An 18476-nucleotide genomic window follows, 5' to 3' on the forward strand; every position below is an offset into this window, starting at 1 on the left:
TAGAGCATGGAGAAAGGCAGCTTTCTGAGTAGGACGAGTCAGAGAAATAGACAGTACGTCTTAGTTCAATATACATAAAATTCACAACTGCTAATTTATGCACCAGCACACTCCCATGTATCCGACTTGCAACATTCTACTGCAGCAAAAGTTGAATTCCAAGAAAAAATAAATCTTGTGACAGTACCACACCGATTGTACTCCATTTTACTAGGCACCATCTGGCTAGAAGACAGCTACAGCCTACAGCAGAATCAAAAGCCGCTAATAGCATTGGCTGTCGCTCAGTCTAATCGGCAGCGTTAGAGAAACATGGTACTAGCCAGTTTCTGTGTAGCTGCATACTGTCTTATTAGCTGTTGCCATGTTATCTTTTGGTAGTTGGGAGATTTTAATGGCACAGAAGATAGTTTTGCATTTTTACATTTGGAAGCCTCATACAACTACATCTTATTTTAAAGAAAACAGACATAATAGTGGCTTAGATTCTTCCTCTCCGAGGAAAGTTTCCAGAGTGTAGAAGTTTGAATATCTGTGAATCTGCTGGAAAAACTAGATAATAAGTTCTTCAGTGAAACTAGGGGTTTCCTCCCCCATACAATACAAGCCAATCATTTAGATTTCCTGCAAAAATGTCTCCTACTGTTCAAGATCATCTAAATGAGGAATGCATAAAACACTAGTGCAGAAAAAAAACACCGGCAATGCCTTAGAAGAGCTGAAGTAATTGCTACATTATGTAGCTGAATTAAAGAAATCAGAACATGAAGTTAAAAATCATATATTAACAATTCATATACTTACATAGTTGTTTTCAATGTAATTTGAATATACTCCATGACTAGCAAAATGTCAAATGAAGGTCACTTTCAGCAGTGATTTTACAGAGTGACAGCTTCGATATTTTAATACACTCAGCATCTAAGAAAAAAAATACCAATGGAAAAGAAACGAGTTGTCTAAAATGTACCTTCAAATACAAGTTGACTTGCAGTACATCCTGTTCACCCCTACTGCAAGAAGACACCATTCCTTCAGCTGTCACTGTAAACTACTAAGACCAATGCAGGAAGCAGCTGCAAAAAATAAAGAAATCATGCTTGCAAGGTAAGGACTGTGACAGGTTGAACAAAACAAGTTTTCCCATGAAAGTGTCCAAGCAACCAGCTGAATGACAGCAGACTGCTGGCAGCTCCTTCACTACAGTCACGCTATTCTCATTTCTCCTTCTGCGGTTGCAAGGCGGCGCTGCTTTTTGGGGTCACATCTACAGGGTCCACGATCCGATCGGAGAAAACAGCTTCCAGGCGCTCATCGATCTCCGTTTTGTCCCTAAACACACACCAGAGCAGCAGCCCCGCGCACAGCAGGCTGAGGGGCAGCACCTTCCCCCAGGGCCTCTCATGGTCGCTCCCCATAGACCGGCTGACGCTCCACACCCGCGGGCTGGCCTTGCTGGCCGAGAAGGGCACCGGGCCCCCGCCGTCCGCCTCGGCCGCGCCCGCCGCCTCCGCGCCCGCCGGGCCCCGCCGCCGCGCCAGCCCCCGCCGGGGGCCGGGCAGGCGCAGGGGCCGCCGCGCCCTGCAAAGACACACGAGTCAGAGGAGCGGGCGGGAGCGGGCCGAGCGGCCCCGGCCCCGGCGCCTCGCCGCTCACCGCCAGCCGCCCAGCGCCCAGCGCATCCCGCCGCGCTCCTCCGCGCGCCGCCCGCGAGCGGAAGCGGAAGCGCGGCCTCGCCGCGGGGCCCCGGCGGGGCGGCAGGCGACGCGCGGGGGCGGGCCCGGCTCACCGGCCGGGCAGGAGAGGCGGGACGCCTGGAGGCGGCGGGCTCGGGGCCTACCAGCTTCTGCATTAATTTTTGCACAGCTTTCGTTAGAAGAGTCCCTTTTATTCTGTCTCACATACAGAGAACTGCCACGTCTTCCCTTACCACAACTAGTTCTTCTAGAATAATTTTGCATTTTCATAGCACCTTTCCTTCCTCCAGAACCAGAACAGCTTTCATTTTATCCAGTAACTATCCCTAGACTAAATTCAACTCTGGGCAGAGAGGTGGGTGGACTTGCATGATAAGCACTGCTGCAGCAGGAAACACGTTTTTGCTGACGTCTGCAAGGAAAATGCTTATTTTGGCATATAGGCAACATGTTCTGCACATTGTACTACTTTCATACAACATCTTACAGCATTAGCCTTCGATTATTTTGGCTTTGTAACACCTATTATGTACCAGCTTTACTGAATCATTGCCATTTCTTTAATTTGACACAGAAAACAAATATACACAAATGATAGCATTTGTTCATGCTCCACTACGCAACCAGAAAGGCAAGTATACATTGAGTGTCAAGACAGAGGTTTTGAGGGTGAAACTTAGGGCCAAAAAGGTCCTGAGCCAACAAAGATTCTGAGGGCCACCTGAAGCAAGATGAAGGAAATTAGGAGTATTCTTACTCCCTGTGGACATATAGGGTAGAATTTGGTCATAAGTATTATTAAACATCAGTTTTTGCACTGCCATTACCTTAACCACCAACTAGCTAAAATATTTTACTAAAATTTATTTCCTCTCCCCTTCCACCTATTCTGGTCATCTTCAGAGGCTTTGTTTGTACTGCTGGATCACGTGATACAGGTATAATATTCTTTTTTCTACAGACACCGACAATCTACTGCTCACTGCAGAATTAGTCTGCCCACATTTTATGGCAAAAACAAGTCATTAGTCAGACAGAAATGTAAGTTCTATGTACATATACCCCTCATCTTTCACTCCAGGTTGTGCAATAATTGATCAAAGAAAACGACAGCTGAGAGAAAGAATCAGCAAGCCTCTGCTCTATACCAGGCTTAGCATAGCAGTTTTACGAATGCTCTCAGAAATGAGGTATCTCCTTAGTAATGGCAAAACCTCACTCCATTATTTTCCCTTTGCTTTAGGGCAGGATTCAGAAAGTCAAGAATACTCAGAGGAGATAAATCATCTTAGTGCCATGACACACATTGAACTTACTCAACAGTTCACATGAAATTGTTTTTACCACCCAAATTTCTTCATACAGTGTCATTCCAAATTCCTGTATCTCCACGCAGGTGCTCATCGTCCTTTGACGCATTAAAAACATTTGTCTCTGTAGTTGCCAGTTTGTGACTTGTACGTTCAACACTGGTATTTTCAGCTGTAATGTTTAGTTTAAGACATCAGTTACTTCTGCTTTTTAAACACTGAAACATTTCTGTCTTAATCACAGAATTCACTAAACAGTTTCGAAGTAAATCATCCAAAGCAAGCTGTGAATTCTGCTTTTCATTCTAGAATTCAAATTCTGATCTGCAGTAGTTAAATGAGCTGTCCCTCAGGCACGCAGAAATACTGTGCAAGTTAAATAGTCAAATAGTTTAAACGTGCAAATAAAATGTTTTACAAAAAATTCCAATATGATGATTATTTCTAGAAAAGAAAAATCACTGATTTCAAAGATAGCCATGAAAGTTTCTCTAACCAAAGAGAAGAAACAAATCAAACATGTAACTTGCTTAATTTTATTAGCTCAAAGGTCCATTGTTTCCTTGAGATGCCAATTCTGAACGCAAAAGCTGTGGGGAAATTAAATCCTCCTCAGGCACATAGTTAATTTAATAATAGGCATGATGGACTGGAGGGAATAAGGCAGCAAAAAGTCTTAACTCATCTAAAATTAATCCAGATAAGCCCTGCTTCCTCATAGCCAGGACCCAACAGTCCTTCCTTCTCAAAACAGCATGGGATATGGTATTTATCTAACAAAATCAAAGAGGGGGGAAAAAGGCAACTAAGAAAGAATAAAGGAAATCCAAACAGAAAAGGAGAACATTTCAAGTGTTCTTGAAGAAGTCAGGCTGTGTGGCTGGGTGTGACTACACAGAACGTTCAGACATTTAAAAGATCCTTAAGTGCTACCAATGCTGTAACACTGATTTTTACCTCCACGTATGACATATTTTTTTAATTAGTGCTGTAGTCAAAAGCAACATTTGGGTATATGCATTCTGAATAGACAATAATGAAAAAGAATGATATGAAAAACTCACCAGAATTTGTTTTGTATGCAATACCATGCTGAGTTAACAAATCTTTAATTTTTTTTAATTCTTTAGAAAGTTGCTTGTACTCCTAAAAAAGAAAATACATTAAAAAAGGCTCTCCCACCCTCTAAATACATACATAAAATGGCATTTTTCAAATGTAACAAGTCTATGCATAGTTGTTACAGCTTTTTACTTAAAGATCTTAATCTGTGTACTCCAAGAATGAGGTACAAATTTTATAAAATTTCTCAGATCTATCCTCTAACTAGCATTTTATTGTGGGACAAAATTGCCTTCCTTTGCTACAAGACCAGCCTTATTTTAGTTTCTGTCATAATGCTAGAGTCTGGAAATCTGTCACCTCCTCATATCTTGACTTAGCAACTTCATATTCTTGCTTTTAACAGTTTCTGTTCAATCATAGAAGCAGGGACTGCTTCACACTTTCAAGAATCAAACCACACATCTGGAATCTTGAAGGAGCCTATTTTTTTTTAACCTGAATCAATAAAAAGCAAAAGATTAACTATTTAAGATTCTTTGGTTATTAGAACATCCCAGTTTATGTCACTTAACGCTATGATGAAGCCAACCAAGAACGTTAAAAAAAAAAAGAAGTGCAAATTATTAACAGTAAAATAATTAACTATTGAAAAAATAAGATGAATCTTCCAGCTCCTGACAGTACCACAGCAAAATGATTATCTTCACAGAAATATATTCATCTTAACCACAGTTTATTGGGTTATATGCAGGAATTACTAGGTGGCATTTTGTGTTTGCCACATTTTCAAATTAGGTAACAACAGTGGCTTCTTCTTTGCATTATAATCAATGAATTCCCTGCCATGCTCTTTTCATGATGTTGAACATATGCTCCTTTAGGCTAAGCACACCTTCTTTCTACCTCTATTTTTTTTTCCATTTTAGTTCTGTTACAGAGGAAATATCTGCATATTCACACACATTAAAATCATTCAGAAATATACATGGCATAGATCATGCTGCCTTTTGGTTGTGTAATGGCCAATATGTTCTGCCACAAATCTGGGTAATTGACACAGAAAAAGTGACAACATTCCCAAGGCTAGGCACACCTTTATTTTCACTAATAACTCTTTCCTATTTCCACCCTGATATCCCCTGGAAAGAGTACTTATAAAGTGTTCATAATCCAAGTACCTATACTAATCCCCATATATTGCCCTCTAACTTCTTACTGAGTTTTCAGTTGTGCTGCTTTGTCTTTGACTCGAGGGCTAAAATAAAGATGTCAAGTCGCTTTATTTGTAAACAGATTGTTATAGTAAAAAAAAAAATATATATATAACCCCATTAACAGACTTCAGGTGAATCCAAAGAATAAATATATAACTCTGTCACACTGAACCATACAGTAAAAAGGTAGCAATTAATTTCACATTGTAAACATTATGCTCTATACCTTATTGCAGTTTTCTACTGTTTCAAATTCCAGAGTTATTATTTGCTTATTCTGTTTCTCAAATTCCTTTTCTTCTGCTGCTCTTAGAAGTCCTGCTTCCTCGAAAATCTCTTTCAGTATTTTTTTGTATCCCTAAAAGAGAAAATTTGCAAAAGACAACAGATAAATCCATCTGATTCTCATCTCTGCTTGTAATTTACACTGACCATTCCAATTCCACAAGCTTCACTTTACAAAACATTGCCATTATCATTGATATAGCAGTTACAGAGCACAAAAATTACTATTTGCCAACTATTTGCCAGAATAAATGTATACATTCTAAAAAAAGATGAAACTGCAGAAGTCAGATCAGTGCTTTGGCAATAATTGTTCTTTATCAAACAGAGTTGGAAGAACTAACAAACCTGTTCAGTTATTAGTTCATCATACAGAAACTGCTCTGCTTCATCCCACTTCCTTTGCAGTGCTTCAGTCAGAGTCGGATAAACTGAAAAACAGAAGTCACACTGTGTAAAAATTAACAGCATTGTCATCCATTACTTAAGTGCTTCTCTAGCACAACACCTACATATTTGTTTTAAGAGCTCAATGTTTTTATACAGTACACAGTCTCTACGGCTTTCAAGAGTTGGGGTTATACTTCAATCCCACTTCACACAAAGTTTCTGGAGAGTGCTACTGACCAAAAATTTCTCTCATTTCCAGGTACAAGGTCTCATATTTCTCCATTGAATGAAATTCTAACTGAGCTCTCCTTTTCTGTTATGCAGGTAAATGAACAGACACCGCAGGGCTGATTCATAAAACCAGTCCAAGAAAAAAGAAAAAAAACCCCACTTGCTGTATCTATACTAGCAGTGACAGTTTTATTTTAGAAATACCTATTTATTATGATGGTTTAAAATACAGTTAGCAATATATATTACATTCAATCTTCACTGATATCAAACTACAAGATCAAAGAACCTAAAAATTTACACTTTGAGGCTGGAGTAAGATGCCAGCTGCTCCACACGCACAAATGATTTTCTACACCTTACCTAAAAGAGAGTGGGGATGGCACACAAGAGGAGTCTCAAATGTCAGAGAGTAAACACAAGTACTTGGCTCAGACACGTAAGCCAATCTATTGCTCTTTCCACAAACAAGAAGAACCTAAACATTAGTAAAAAACAAAGATCAGCAAAAACAGCTCCAAATTAAACAGGACCAGCGTTCATGATCAGTTTGCTGTGTTCCTATGCTAACAGATGCATTTCAGTAAATACTGTAGTCCCAAAGTTTCCAGTACTGTCATCCATGGAGGGGGGGTGGGGGTGGAAATCAAAGCTAGCAGGTCTTTCAAATTAAGGTTTTTTTGGTAAAAAATCCATCTTCTAATGGGGAATCAACCCTACCTATCTTTGCTGCTTGAACTCCCAAGCACCATATTTTTAGCAAAAATGAGAGTAAAAGGGAGGGTGTATAGGCCACTCTTTCAAACCTCATCAGACATGAATATCATTCATCTAACAAATTTTGCTTCCTGACCAGTGCACTAAATATCAGGCTCTTCTTTTTACTGTTCAGGAGAACAATATTCATCTGGCCTGTAGAAATTCACTTTGATCTTTATATTTTCAGTGCTAGTATTTCATGACTGTTCAAAATCAAATGCCTGTGAAGTATTTGTATCACAGTATCAAAGGTCCCGCAAGAATAATTATCTCTTCTGCAGCCCGTATGGGTGATAAAGTTGTTAACAAGGTACCTCCATTTTAGTACAAAATATTTTCACGTTGGCCAAGATATTTTGTCCCTTATCTCACGTTCCCATTAATTATTACAATTAAATATCCCTCTCTCTTAAGTATTGTATTGTCACCCATCTTGTACATGAAAAATAAATCTATTGTGAACTTCATGGTATCTTTAGCAATTCTTCATGATAGTGATCTATATCACCAGGGAATGTGAGGTTTAATTCATTGCATCTGTAAAGTTGCATAACACATTGAAACGGAAGCTGGAAAAAAGAAGAACATTTATGAATAAAAAGATAAAGGACTTGTCCAAATCATGTGCCACACAATAGGAAAGTCTCAGACAGCCTTTCTAACCTTTCTAGCTGAATACTTACTTGGCACAGATATAGGAACATTTTAACTGTTCAACACAGTAAGTATTTTTACTTTTTCTTAAAAATGTACTCACACCAGAATTTGTAGCTCTTGAGTTTGTTTCCCTGCCACTCCCATACATGTAACTCCTTCCTTAATTCTCCCTGCATGCAACCCGGTCTTGTTCTAATACTTGGCTTAATTGGCTTCTCAGCATACTGTTAACTGCCTAATTCTGTTCCCTCCTTTTTACTAGATGTTCTTATGCACAGTAGGCTGGTGGCTTGCATTCAACAAACAGTTCTTTCTGTCTGCTTTTCCTGATAGAAATTATAAAGTCCTGCATGTTTCTAACAGCGATGATAATACCAGAATGCTCCACTCTATCAGGGAAAAAAATTTAAAGTTGCCAGGCTAATGAGAATATGTAAGTAAACTTTGTCAGATTTTTATCCTGATTTTAGCTTCCCTCGTCATCTATTCAACTAACTGCTATAGGAAGTCATCTTTTAATTTTATATCACATCTTAAACAATGAACTCTTTGAGGTAGAAGTGTTTCAGTTTGTAGAGTGTCATGAGTATCTGCAGAGCGCCATGCTGTCTGAATCAGTGGAATCTGTGTAATTCATTATTATACCTTCGTCTGTCTGCTCTTGGTTTCACAGGAGTCTCCTTCCCTCATCCACATTCCAACAAATGTGTTGTTATCAATTTCCCATTCATGCCAGATTCTGAAAAAATAGAACATCAAGAGTTTTATTTTAAATTACTGGAAAGAAAAATGTGAAAACACAGGAAGAAAAGAATGAAGACTCATACATCAGGTCCAAATTAATTGTATACATCCCATTTTTGTTGTCCTAATATTTCCATTTCCTATAGCCAAGACCTGGTCACATTTCAGTCAGTGAAGTTTGTTATTCAGGTTCTTATGTATCAACATTACTTTGGGAGAGCAGTTTCATACCTGCTCTCAGTTAATAAACCATTTGCATTTACAAATCCTAGTTTAAACCCAATGAAAAAACAGCTTACAGATCCATCCCACGACAAATCCAGTGCAACTCAAGATTATTTGCAGGATTATTTATAGTGCCAGTGAGAGTGTCTACAAAAACTACTCTCTACTTTGCTCATCCTAAAGGTCACTGATTTCCTCAATATAATGATGTAGCCTTTCCTCTCACATTGGCTCACTGATTATTGTGCACATAAGGAAAAAGAGAGACAGATCCTTCACTCAAATTGCACAGACATCTACATACAAAAAATTAAAAAGGCTGTATTTTTAAGGCAGTGTTCTGATTTACAATTAAACTTATGCTAGCTCTTCTGATGTAGATACTGGATCTATACCGAGGCTTTTCTTACTTTTTATTAAATATGTTTAAAGTGACCATGAGGCATACAGAATGTATTTTGTTTTATTTTGTAAGTTTAAGATATTTTCATTTTGAGCTGCATATAAAGAGATATGAAGCCTTTGGTTAATATAAATTGTAGTTGTACATTATTGGATTTTTTACAAGATCATATCATTACTGCTGTTGATACTGGTTATTAATCAGCATCCAGCTAAAGACAGGAGGTTAGCTTTTAATCAACAAAAAATTTGGCTATTTCAAGACTGAGTATTTGTCTGCATAACGCTCTGCATAATGCTCTGGGAACTACAATGACCTAAGCTAACCAATAAAAGAATCTTAATTTTAAAACCGCCACTTTCTTGTCAATCTATAAAATGGTCTGCTAATAGCCTAAGTAAAACATAAAGCTCTAAATAGCCTCACCCTAAAATCCCACTATAGGCATTCCATCGAAAAGTCTGCTCATGCTGAGTGACATTATGGAAAGGACAAAACTCGTACTTATACCTTAAAAAAAAGCAAAAAACAGTAAGAAATGTTTCAGACTGGAGTTAAGAACTACTTTGTTTCTAATTAAAACAAATAGAGTCAAATATTCAAATCCATTACTCACGTGGATTCCACAAAACTGAAACACTTGCCAGCAAGCCTAAAGAGATGTGCAGGGCCTGAAAACACCACAAAATGACATCAAGGAAGAATAATTTTTGGTTAAATTTAAACAAGTTATTGTGGTGACAGAGTTGTAAGTAGTGTGAGACAAATTTAGTTTTCTGCTACACATCAGGAAATCAGTATCTGCCATATGGATTACCGTAAATCCCCACTACTGTTACATCAATTTGCTTCCAAATCTTTCATGTTTTTCACCTTCAACGCTCTATGAAAAAGGTTAGCTTCTCTCTACAATGAAAACAAGAAACCTGGACACAGAAATATTTGAGGCTAGCGCCATAAAAGCAATCCTCAGTGCAGAACTTGCCAAAATCTAGTCACAAGCACCAGAACTCTTACTTGGCAACTGTCTGTCCCCAGAGTCATCTAAACTCCTATGGTTTAAGTCAGCAAAGCCCTTTTGCTCAGAATCTCAACAGTGCTGCACACCTAAGTTTCTGTAAGACTCTCGAACTAGATGTTCTTCTTCACAGTTGGCCTTCAAGGTCTGATCCCGTTGCTATTTGGCAAGATAAGCCACTCAAAAGCTGCTGGAAGAAATGGCAATGCTGTAGATGCCTTTTTTTCCATCTGATAGACCAGCAGCCACAACTTTCCAGTAGAACCGACGAACTGATCATTCCATCCTGGCTGTCAATGGAATTTAATACAGGTAACTTGTCGTTTGGAAAAGGGCCAAAAGTTCTGAACTACTTTCTACAGGGCTATTTCAAGAGTCATATGTTTAAGCTAACTTCGCATGGAATGGTTACATATTTGTGAGGGAAGAAGAGATCACAAAGCAGAAAAAATAGCTAAGATCATACAGAATATCTAGACTCTGGGCCCTCGCTGCCAGGATCGCCTATGTATTTTTTCCAAAGATCTAGACAAACGATTCTAGAAGCAGAGATCAGAACACCAGAATCACGCCCCTCCAGGATGCCCTAACCACTGGAATATCATCAGGTTCTCTTTTGCGTGTCCTTTTTCTGACCTTACAATCTTTCATTCTTTTTGTAGGTTACCACAGGCTTGGCTAAAGAGTTTGCTCCTCTCCTACATGTAGTTTGTGGCCTAGTGATTAAGATGCTTTCCCCAAAGGGGAAGAAATACAAATCTGAATGTATCTAAAAAATACATTAAACTCACATGTCCATTTCCTGGACAGATGCTCTAATAGAGTAACTATAGGAACTACTGCCCTAACTGTCATAAAAGGAAAGAATAAGTCAGTTATCCATGCTAAAGAAATGACCATGCAAGCCAGGGTTCTATGCCTGGATTCCAGTTTATCAGACATTTCCAATTTTGGACTATAGGTAAGTTCTCGAGCTCAGGAAAGAAGGATTTCTAGTGTACTGTTTTAATTTTTAGATCACTGTTTAATTAACTTTTAATTTTTTCCTATGATTTCTGGCATCATCCCATTCAGCATTCTAACTATTATTAATCCTATTTCTAACTATTTCACTTTTCACATGCAGCACGTACATAATTTAATTCAGGTTTATAAAGCATGTCACAAAAAAACAAGTACAATCACATTTAACATCACCATTCACAAGTGTCCTTATTGGCCTGAACCCATAAGGAGCTTTATGTCTGTGCCTAAGGTTAGGAGAGAGACAACATTAAACGAGCTGTGTCTTTAAATCTTATTTCCTGTTGCTCAGCCTTTGCAATTCAGTGCTTACTGTACCTACTGTCCTCCATATAGGTCTAAAATCCTTAGATTTCTATGTATTTTGCTACAGCAGTAGGTTATATTGCAGCATCTATGCTTTGCATATGAAATTGAGCCTGCATGACTCATTCTAAGCCTACTCTAAAATCTTTTGGAAAAGAACTTTTGAGTATTAAGTACTATCAGATGACAGTATCATTTTTATATGAGAATCTCAAGGACGTCAGGGGATGTTTTAGGAAGAAAATAAGTCTTTAGTAAGGATCAGAAGGCTCAGTGATGGGCTCAAACAATACAGAATAAACACAAGGATAGCAGACTGTGACAAAAGCAGTCCAAACAGCACCTTAACATAGAACACTGAAGACGTTCCTCCAGAAGCACAATAAGATATATTTGGTCATGCTTATTTTCCACAACTCCCACAAAATGGCAGGCAAAATTAGTCATTGTGTGCACAAATTCAAGGTAGATTACTCTAGAAATGACTATCATGAAAATGGTAAAAACTGTACAGAATAGTAACGTTTGCATCTACCTGATACTGCAGAAGGGGCCACCTTTGGCTGCAGCCTATTTGTTTGAGGCAAGAATGGGTTATTCAACCTTTCAAAAGAAGAAAATTTAAGATATAAGATTTAAGATTAAGCTGTGTTTCCGGGTGTCCTTATATCCTCCGCTATCTTCGCGTCCCACCACCGGCAGCCGAGCGCAGCGTGCAGGGGCGACGATCTCCGCCAGCAGAGCCGCCTCGGCCCCGCGCGGCCCGGCCCGGCCCGGGAAGGGAAGGGCGGGGCGTGCGGGGGGGCGGCGGGACACGGCGCGCGAGCGGCCACGCACCCGAACGTGTTCGGCTCCTCCACTATCTTCATCTTCGCCGCTGAGGCGAAGGCGCCTGCGAACAGAGAGAGCGGTCAGCGGCGGCGACGCGGCCCCGGCCCCGGCCCCGGCCCCGCGCTCACCCAGCGCCGCCAGCAGCAGCCGGGCGGCCGCCATCACCGCTCCCCTCGGAAGCGGAAGGGCGCCGCGGGGCCACGGGGCGGCCGCTCCGCCCAGGCCCGCCGGCCACGGACCCATGAGGCGGAGAAGGCGCCCGCCGCGGCCCGCCGCGGCGCCGGCCCCGCAGCGGCGCGCCCGCCGCGGCGCCCGGAGCCTCGACACCTTCGCGGCGGAAGCGGAGGCCGCGCTGAGAGGTGCGGCGGGGCCGCGGCTGGGGGCCGCGGCTGGGGGCCGGTCCCGCCGGGCGGCGGGGCCGCGGCTGGGGGCCGGTCCCGCCGGGCGGCGGGCACTAAGGCGCGCCTGTGTTTGCAGCTTGCCTGGAGGGCGGCCGGCCTGCGGAGGGGGACGCCCCCGCCGTGGAGCTCCCCTGCCCTCTTGCCATGTGGGAGCTCGGGCACTGCGATCCCAAGCGATGCACCGGGAGGAAGCTGGCGCGGAAGGGGCTGCTGCGGACCCTGCGCCTCGGCCAGAGGTTCGCGGGGCTCGTGCTGAGCCCGGCCGCCGCCCAGCCCGTCTCCCCGGCTGACAGGTGCGAGCGCGGCGCGGACGCTCTCGTGGCGCTCGCAGGGCGCCGGGGATCTCTCGGGCAGGCGGCTTTGAGCACTGACCGATGGCGAAAATTGTGCTACGGAATAAACTTTACCTTCCCGTCATGTTATTGCTGACGCGCGCATATGAGAAATGGAGTCTTTTTGTTAAATAAGGTCAAAACTTTTAAACAGCTGGTATCAGGTGAAAAATATCTATAGATCCCAAATGAGGACCCTATGCAGTTTGTAGGCTAATAGGTTCAGAATCACAGCAGCCTATAGATACTGTATTTTTTATGATTGCACATTCAAATTCTTAGACTAGGCACCACAATCCATTAGCTAGAAAAGTTATTTTGGGGAAACTTAGTGAGTTTTCTTCAAATGTACCTGCAGAGTTTTATAAAGATGTATATATTCAGAGATTACTTTAGAAGCTAGCGGAGAACCTAAATCCAAACTTTGATCTCTGTTCCCTTAAGAATGGGAAAATTATTTTTAATCACCTTTCCATCACATTTTTTTTAATCCTAAATTTTTGTATTTTCAGTTTGAAACATATGGATAAGACTTTCTTGCCCAGTGCAGATTCTGAGGAGAAGCATGTTGTTATTCTTTTCCATTGCATCTGAATTTTAGATTGTTATAAAATATGCTTTTTGATAGACAAAGACTGGGTTGTATGCACGTGTTGCCACTATAGAGTGGCAATTGTAATTGTCACTTTAACTTATTTTATCAATACAACAAAACAATTTTTTAAATATGGGGTGTTTCTTTTTTTCAGACATATCGTTGCTCAGAGTGGAATTGCAGTCATAGATTGCTCATGGGCCAAATTGGAAGAAACTCCCTTTAAGAGAATGAGAGGAAATCATCTACGGCTGCTACCTTACTTGGTGGCTGCAAATCCTGTAAACTATGGCCGGCCATGGAAGCTGTCCTGTGTGGAAGCTTTTGCTGCTACTTTTTGCATTGTTGGTAGGCTGTAACATGTCTGATACAAAATGCGTTACCAGCAATTCTCATATCCTTAATAAATCAGAAGGCATGATTTTTGATGGAATAAACTGTAATGCTGTCCCATTGGCCATCACTTTGGTCTTGTGTTTGGAATGAGACTATCATTTAGTTTTCTTCCAATTGCTCGTATTTAGTAGCTATTGAGATACCTCTGGGGTGGAGTTCACCTCAGCTACTACACAGGACCTATGAAGTGATGATCCTACTGTTGTCAGGACAGCACTGAATGTTAGAAAAATCTTAAAAAAAAAAAAAAAAAAAGAGAGAGAAGAAAGTTAACTTTTAGACATCTTTGTCTTCAGGGGAGGTAACAGCTCTACATTAACATGGTGGGTTCTGGTTGAGAACATGAAAAGAAAACACCCCCCTCCTCATAATGTTTTGCAAGCTCATGACAGAACTTTCTCAACAATGGAACAGATGTTCTCTGCTATACTGCCGACACATCTTATTATCTGATAATATAGTATGTACAAGTGCTGTCTTATAGAAGGATGGGAGAGCAATAGATTGAATCATCACATGTACAAAATATTTTAACATTTTCATGTAAGACTGAAAGACTATGAACTTTTCTTGGATTCAGTTAGATATTTCAAGTTAAATTGAAATTTTAAAAGATCTTTAATCTCTTTAAAAAATCGGAATCCTTGAACACGGAAAAATGCTGGCAAACATTAAAAACAGAAACCTGTAAGCCAAGTAAAATCTCACATTGGAAAAGAAAATTATAATTTTTTTTCTGTTTTAGGATTTCCAGACCTAGCCACCATTCTTCTAAGGAAATTTAAATGGGGGAAGACATTTATTGATTTGAACAAAAATCTTTTGGAAAAGTATGCAACCTGCCATTGCCAAGAAGATGTGCTGAGAGTTGAAAAGGACTTTTTAGCCAGTGTCCAAGAAACAAAAGAAGAAATAGGTAAGAAACACACATGCGAGCATCTCCTTTTCTTACCTGGTCTTCCATGTAGTTTCCTTACATTTTTTTTCTTTAATCTCATGAGATATTGGCAAGGTAGAAGATAAACACTTTGTTCATGTGTCGTTCTGTCTCTATACTGTGTTTTCTATATTATGTTTTCTACCTGTAAGCAAGTTTGTCTATTTTTTAACCCCAAAAGGTGAAACAGACTAAAGTAATTTAATGCCTATATTAGAGTATTAATTTATTTGGCTGAACTGTGGAACAGCTACCCTAATTAACTTAAGGATATTATTAGAGAACTAAGGAGTAAAAACATGACTGTATGACTGTATGCTACAAATATTAAAGGTAGAGTATGAATGAGATGACTAGCGATACAGGAGAACTATAACAAAAATGCAGGCATGCAGTCTGACAGTAAATTAGTCATATATAAACCTAGATAAATCCTTAACAGACAACTTTAAACAGTCCCTAACCAGGATGCTTAAAAGCAGACCTGTAAGGATAATGAAAATACCTTAAATAAGTGCAGGATAGCTTATTCCTAGATTATTCATATAACTTACTTGTATCCCAGTGTTTCAGGTTGTATTCACAGATGAGCGCTTGGTCTCATGCAAGACAATGCAAAAAAGCCAAATGATGGAGAGCATATGAAGACATACTCCTAACCAGTTCCTTTCTTCTGCAGTGGCTAAGTCCCCCCCCAAAAAAAAACAGAGGACCCCACACACACTGTAAGGAGATGGCAGACAGCTTCTAGTATCTCTCACCTTTGCTCTCTCAGCTGTGACATGTTAAGCTGAATAAAATTGTCCTGTCATTGAAGTGTATCCTCTTGTAGCCTTCTTGGTGGAAGCTGAACTACTCTTCCATTAAACTGAAGCCAGACCTTAAGGGACAACCCTACTATTCCAGTTAAGGCACAGTTCCACTCGCACTTCTGTGTGTTTTCTGCATTGAGTGTAGTATCATACCTATCAAGCCTTGTTTGATATTTCTGGTGTAACATGCTGAAGTTCTCCAGTTACGTAAGCCAAACGAAATCTAGCATTACTCTTACTCATCAGGAAAAGCTCAACTTGCACAGCTGCACTTCTTCACTTTTGGAGTTTGGCTAGTGGTAAACCATCTCAGAACTAAGTGATTTTTGAGAATATGTATGTTATCTTACCAAAAGTTTTAACCTGTGTGGGCAGTTTGGCTGTCCCCAAAGAGCTATTGAACTCCCTTTTTTTTGGTGGGGGGAAGAAGGAAATGGGGTAAGGGACAGGAAGAGTGAAAGATGAGAATGGGGAACAGAATTTATTTGTTTTTTTTCATTTCATGGTTTTTGACTTCTTGGCAAAACAAGTATGGCAGGTTTATCAGAAAGCTGAACCAGATTTGTCCATGTCCTCCCCTTCCTGACAATAACATTCTCCTAAAATGAAAGCAGACCAGTAAGATAAGCCTGTTTCATGAATGTGTGTGCTTTTTTTTTTTTTTTTTCCCCTCCAGATCCATTTGATGTTGACTCAGGAAAAGAATTTTGTAATCCTAATAGACCAGTCAGTGCCCAAGGGTAATGAAATTTAACTTACATGCTTTTTTTTTTTTTCTTAAAAGCTACTTTGCTTCTATAATCCTGAAATATGTTTCCAGAATAGCACAAAGCAATGAAGAATCTGAGGAGGACAGTGTAAGCAGTCCAGATGATGGCAGTGAGACCAGTGAGAACAGTCCAGATGATGGCAGTGAGACCAGTGAAGAGAACAGTCCAGAGGAAGATGGTACTGGAAAGTTGCTGCACCAAGAAGCAATAAATCAACTATTTGAAAAATAAAAAAATTTGTAAACAGAGTTGTAAAATCTTGTCTAAGAAGCTTTCTTGTGAACAGTTACTAGTATGGGGGCTGTACACCTGTAACTGGGTGCTTAAATACCTCCTTCTAGGTGAACCTCTCTTCTCAGTGAGGCCACTTGGGGGTTTATAGATTTATTTATGCATGTAAAAGTTTTAAGGTTATTTAGCTTTTTCTTTTGAACAGTTATTTATGGAATGCTCATTGTTATTATGTAAAGATCTTGAAGCTTAGTTACATGAGTAAAGAAACAAAATAAATTTCTGGAAAGTGATTTACAGGTATTATTTTTACTTAATAGTACATTGTAGACTATACTTTTCTGACATCTGGGGAATATTTCAGCTGGCAAACAGCTCTATTGTAGGTTATTACCCAAATTAGAATACGTGAAGTGCCTCTGACTTCTGTGTAGGCTCGGAGCTGCCATACTCATTTCAGCTACCTCACTCATTTTATGGTAAACCAAACACCTAAGCTTAAAAGAGGGGAAAAAAAAAAAAAGGCTTCCTGGAATTGATTTAAAATTTCAGTGTCTTTTCAGTAACATTATATGCTGATTTTTGATGTAGAGGGTCCTCAGCAACATACAAAGCTTTAGCATTTTATATTCAGAGGTGTATCTTAGAATTTCAGACAGCAGGTTCAACAATACGATCTGCCAATATTCTCATTATTTTGAAACAGCATTCTACCAAATCACAAATGCACCATCATCTTGCCCTTAAGCAGGCATAAGGCTTTTTATAAATCAGCACTGGTGTCTTACTTAACTTTTCTAGATACTTGCTAGTTTGTACAATGAAAGTATAGCCAATTACCTATTGTTTTCAGGTTTCTATACACTTAAATAGAATGCTATTCTGAGTTTCCAGCACCCAATTGGAACCTAACCTTAGGTTTAAATCTGAACTTCAGCAACCTTTCAGTACAAATGGAGGTACAGAGGACAACAATTCATAATTGGTTACCTTCACATGCATAAGATTCTTAAGTTCAAGTCACAGCAACTTTTTCACCTCTTAACCCTCTTCCTAGTCTACACAGGAGATAAGGTTCTAGCTCTGCTGGAGCACTTGGGAGTCACATCAGCAATTCTAGTGGTGCATATATTCCATTTCTCCTTAAAAAGGAAAAAAAAAGAAAAAGAAAAAAAAGTGTGATTCAATGGATTTGACAGGGAATCTTTCCTTTAACCCTGTTCCTCAGTTATTCACCCTCCAACCCCGAGAGTTGGAAGTCCTTTCCAAATTAGCTCCTGTAACAAGGATTTCCAGATTAGTGACAAAGCAGCAATTCTACACGCAGTTCTTAAAGGAATGAGAATGTGAGGGTGCTAGCTATTCTAATTTGAGGGAATACTTTCATGTTACAATGCTATCATAATCACATGCAGACAAATATAGCAAGTCTGAAAGCAGAGCTGTAACATTCTTAAGATAACTTGTTTGCAGCAGTAACTATCTTTTAGTAACAAAAACACTGAAGAAGCTACAGCTTAGATGGAATGAAGCTTTTATCAGTGCATTTGCTTTGCAAAATTATTTGAACTAGAAAAATTCAGTAAAAAAGCAGTGCAAGTTTAATAGAGGGTATATCAGCTTGACATACATGGAAAATAACTTACATAGTTTAACCAATTTCCTTTACAGAAGGAAGCTGTAGTTGCATAGAGGATGTCCTTTTTCTAAAAGCTATATACATTGACATTTGGAAGAAGGCACAGAAGCATTTCGGAGAAACAAATATCATTTAAAATCCCCAGATGCTGTAGGTCATCTTGCATTCCTTGGACAGTTAGTACTATCATTAATGTCAGTCTACA

The 18476-nt window shown here is 39.9% G+C and overlaps 3 protein-coding genes across 5 annotated transcripts; 1 reads left to right on the forward strand and 2 right to left on the reverse strand.

The window, feature by feature from the left end:
* Positions 1 to 1217: 1217 nt before the first annotated feature.
* On the reverse strand, positions 1218 to 1682 carry LOC135329867 (ubiquinol-cytochrome c reductase complex assembly factor 4). Its single transcript, XM_064519914.1, has 2 exons — positions 1657 to 1682; positions 1218 to 1581 (listed from the first exon to the last, which is right to left on the reverse strand). Exons 1-2 carry the CDS (start codon positions 1680 to 1682, stop codon positions 1218 to 1220), a joined length of 390 nt encoding a protein of 129 aa, XP_064375984.1.
* Positions 1474 to 12427, reverse strand: GNPTG (N-acetylglucosamine-1-phosphate transferase subunit gamma). 3 transcript variants are annotated; one of them, XM_064519961.1, is made up of 12 exons: positions 12287 to 12427; positions 12165 to 12219; positions 11863 to 11930; positions 9597 to 9651; positions 9407 to 9490; positions 8254 to 8347; positions 6556 to 6670; positions 5920 to 6002; positions 5513 to 5644; positions 4072 to 4153; positions 3014 to 3179; positions 1474 to 1581 (listed from the first exon to the last, which is right to left on the reverse strand). In XM_064519961.1, the coding sequence occupies exons 1-11, from the start codon at positions 12399 to 12401 to the stop codon at positions 3055 to 3057; spliced, it is 1008 nt and encodes a 335-aa protein (XP_064376031.1). In that variant the 5' UTR covers positions 12402 to 12427; the 3' UTR covers positions 1474 to 1581; positions 3014 to 3054. The 3 variants fall into 3 exon arrangements, with proteins under 3 accessions (XP_064376031.1, XP_064376030.1, XP_064376029.1); XM_064519960.1 differs by lacking the exon at positions 1474 to 1581 and adding an exon at positions 1868 to 2109; XM_064519959.1 differs by lacking the exon at positions 1474 to 1581 and having other exon boundaries at positions 1868 to 3179.
* On the forward strand, positions 12332 to 16925 carry TSR3 (TSR3 ribosome maturation factor). Its single transcript, XM_064519962.1, has 6 exons — positions 12332 to 12517; positions 12636 to 12852; positions 13641 to 13834; positions 14628 to 14798; positions 16308 to 16371; positions 16452 to 16925. The coding sequence occupies exons 1-6, from the start codon at positions 12400 to 12402 to the stop codon at positions 16630 to 16632; spliced, it is 945 nt and encodes a 314-aa protein (XP_064376032.1). The 5' UTR covers positions 12332 to 12399; the 3' UTR covers positions 16633 to 16925.
* The last annotated feature ends 1551 nt before the right edge of the window (positions 16926 to 18476 follow it).

Source organism: Dromaius novaehollandiae, chromosome 14 (genome assembly GCF_036370855.1).
Source record: "Dromaius novaehollandiae isolate bDroNov1 chromosome 14, bDroNov1.hap1, whole genome shotgun sequence".
NCBI classification, from domain to species: Eukaryota; Metazoa; Chordata; class Aves; order Casuariiformes; family Dromaiidae; genus Dromaius; species Dromaius novaehollandiae.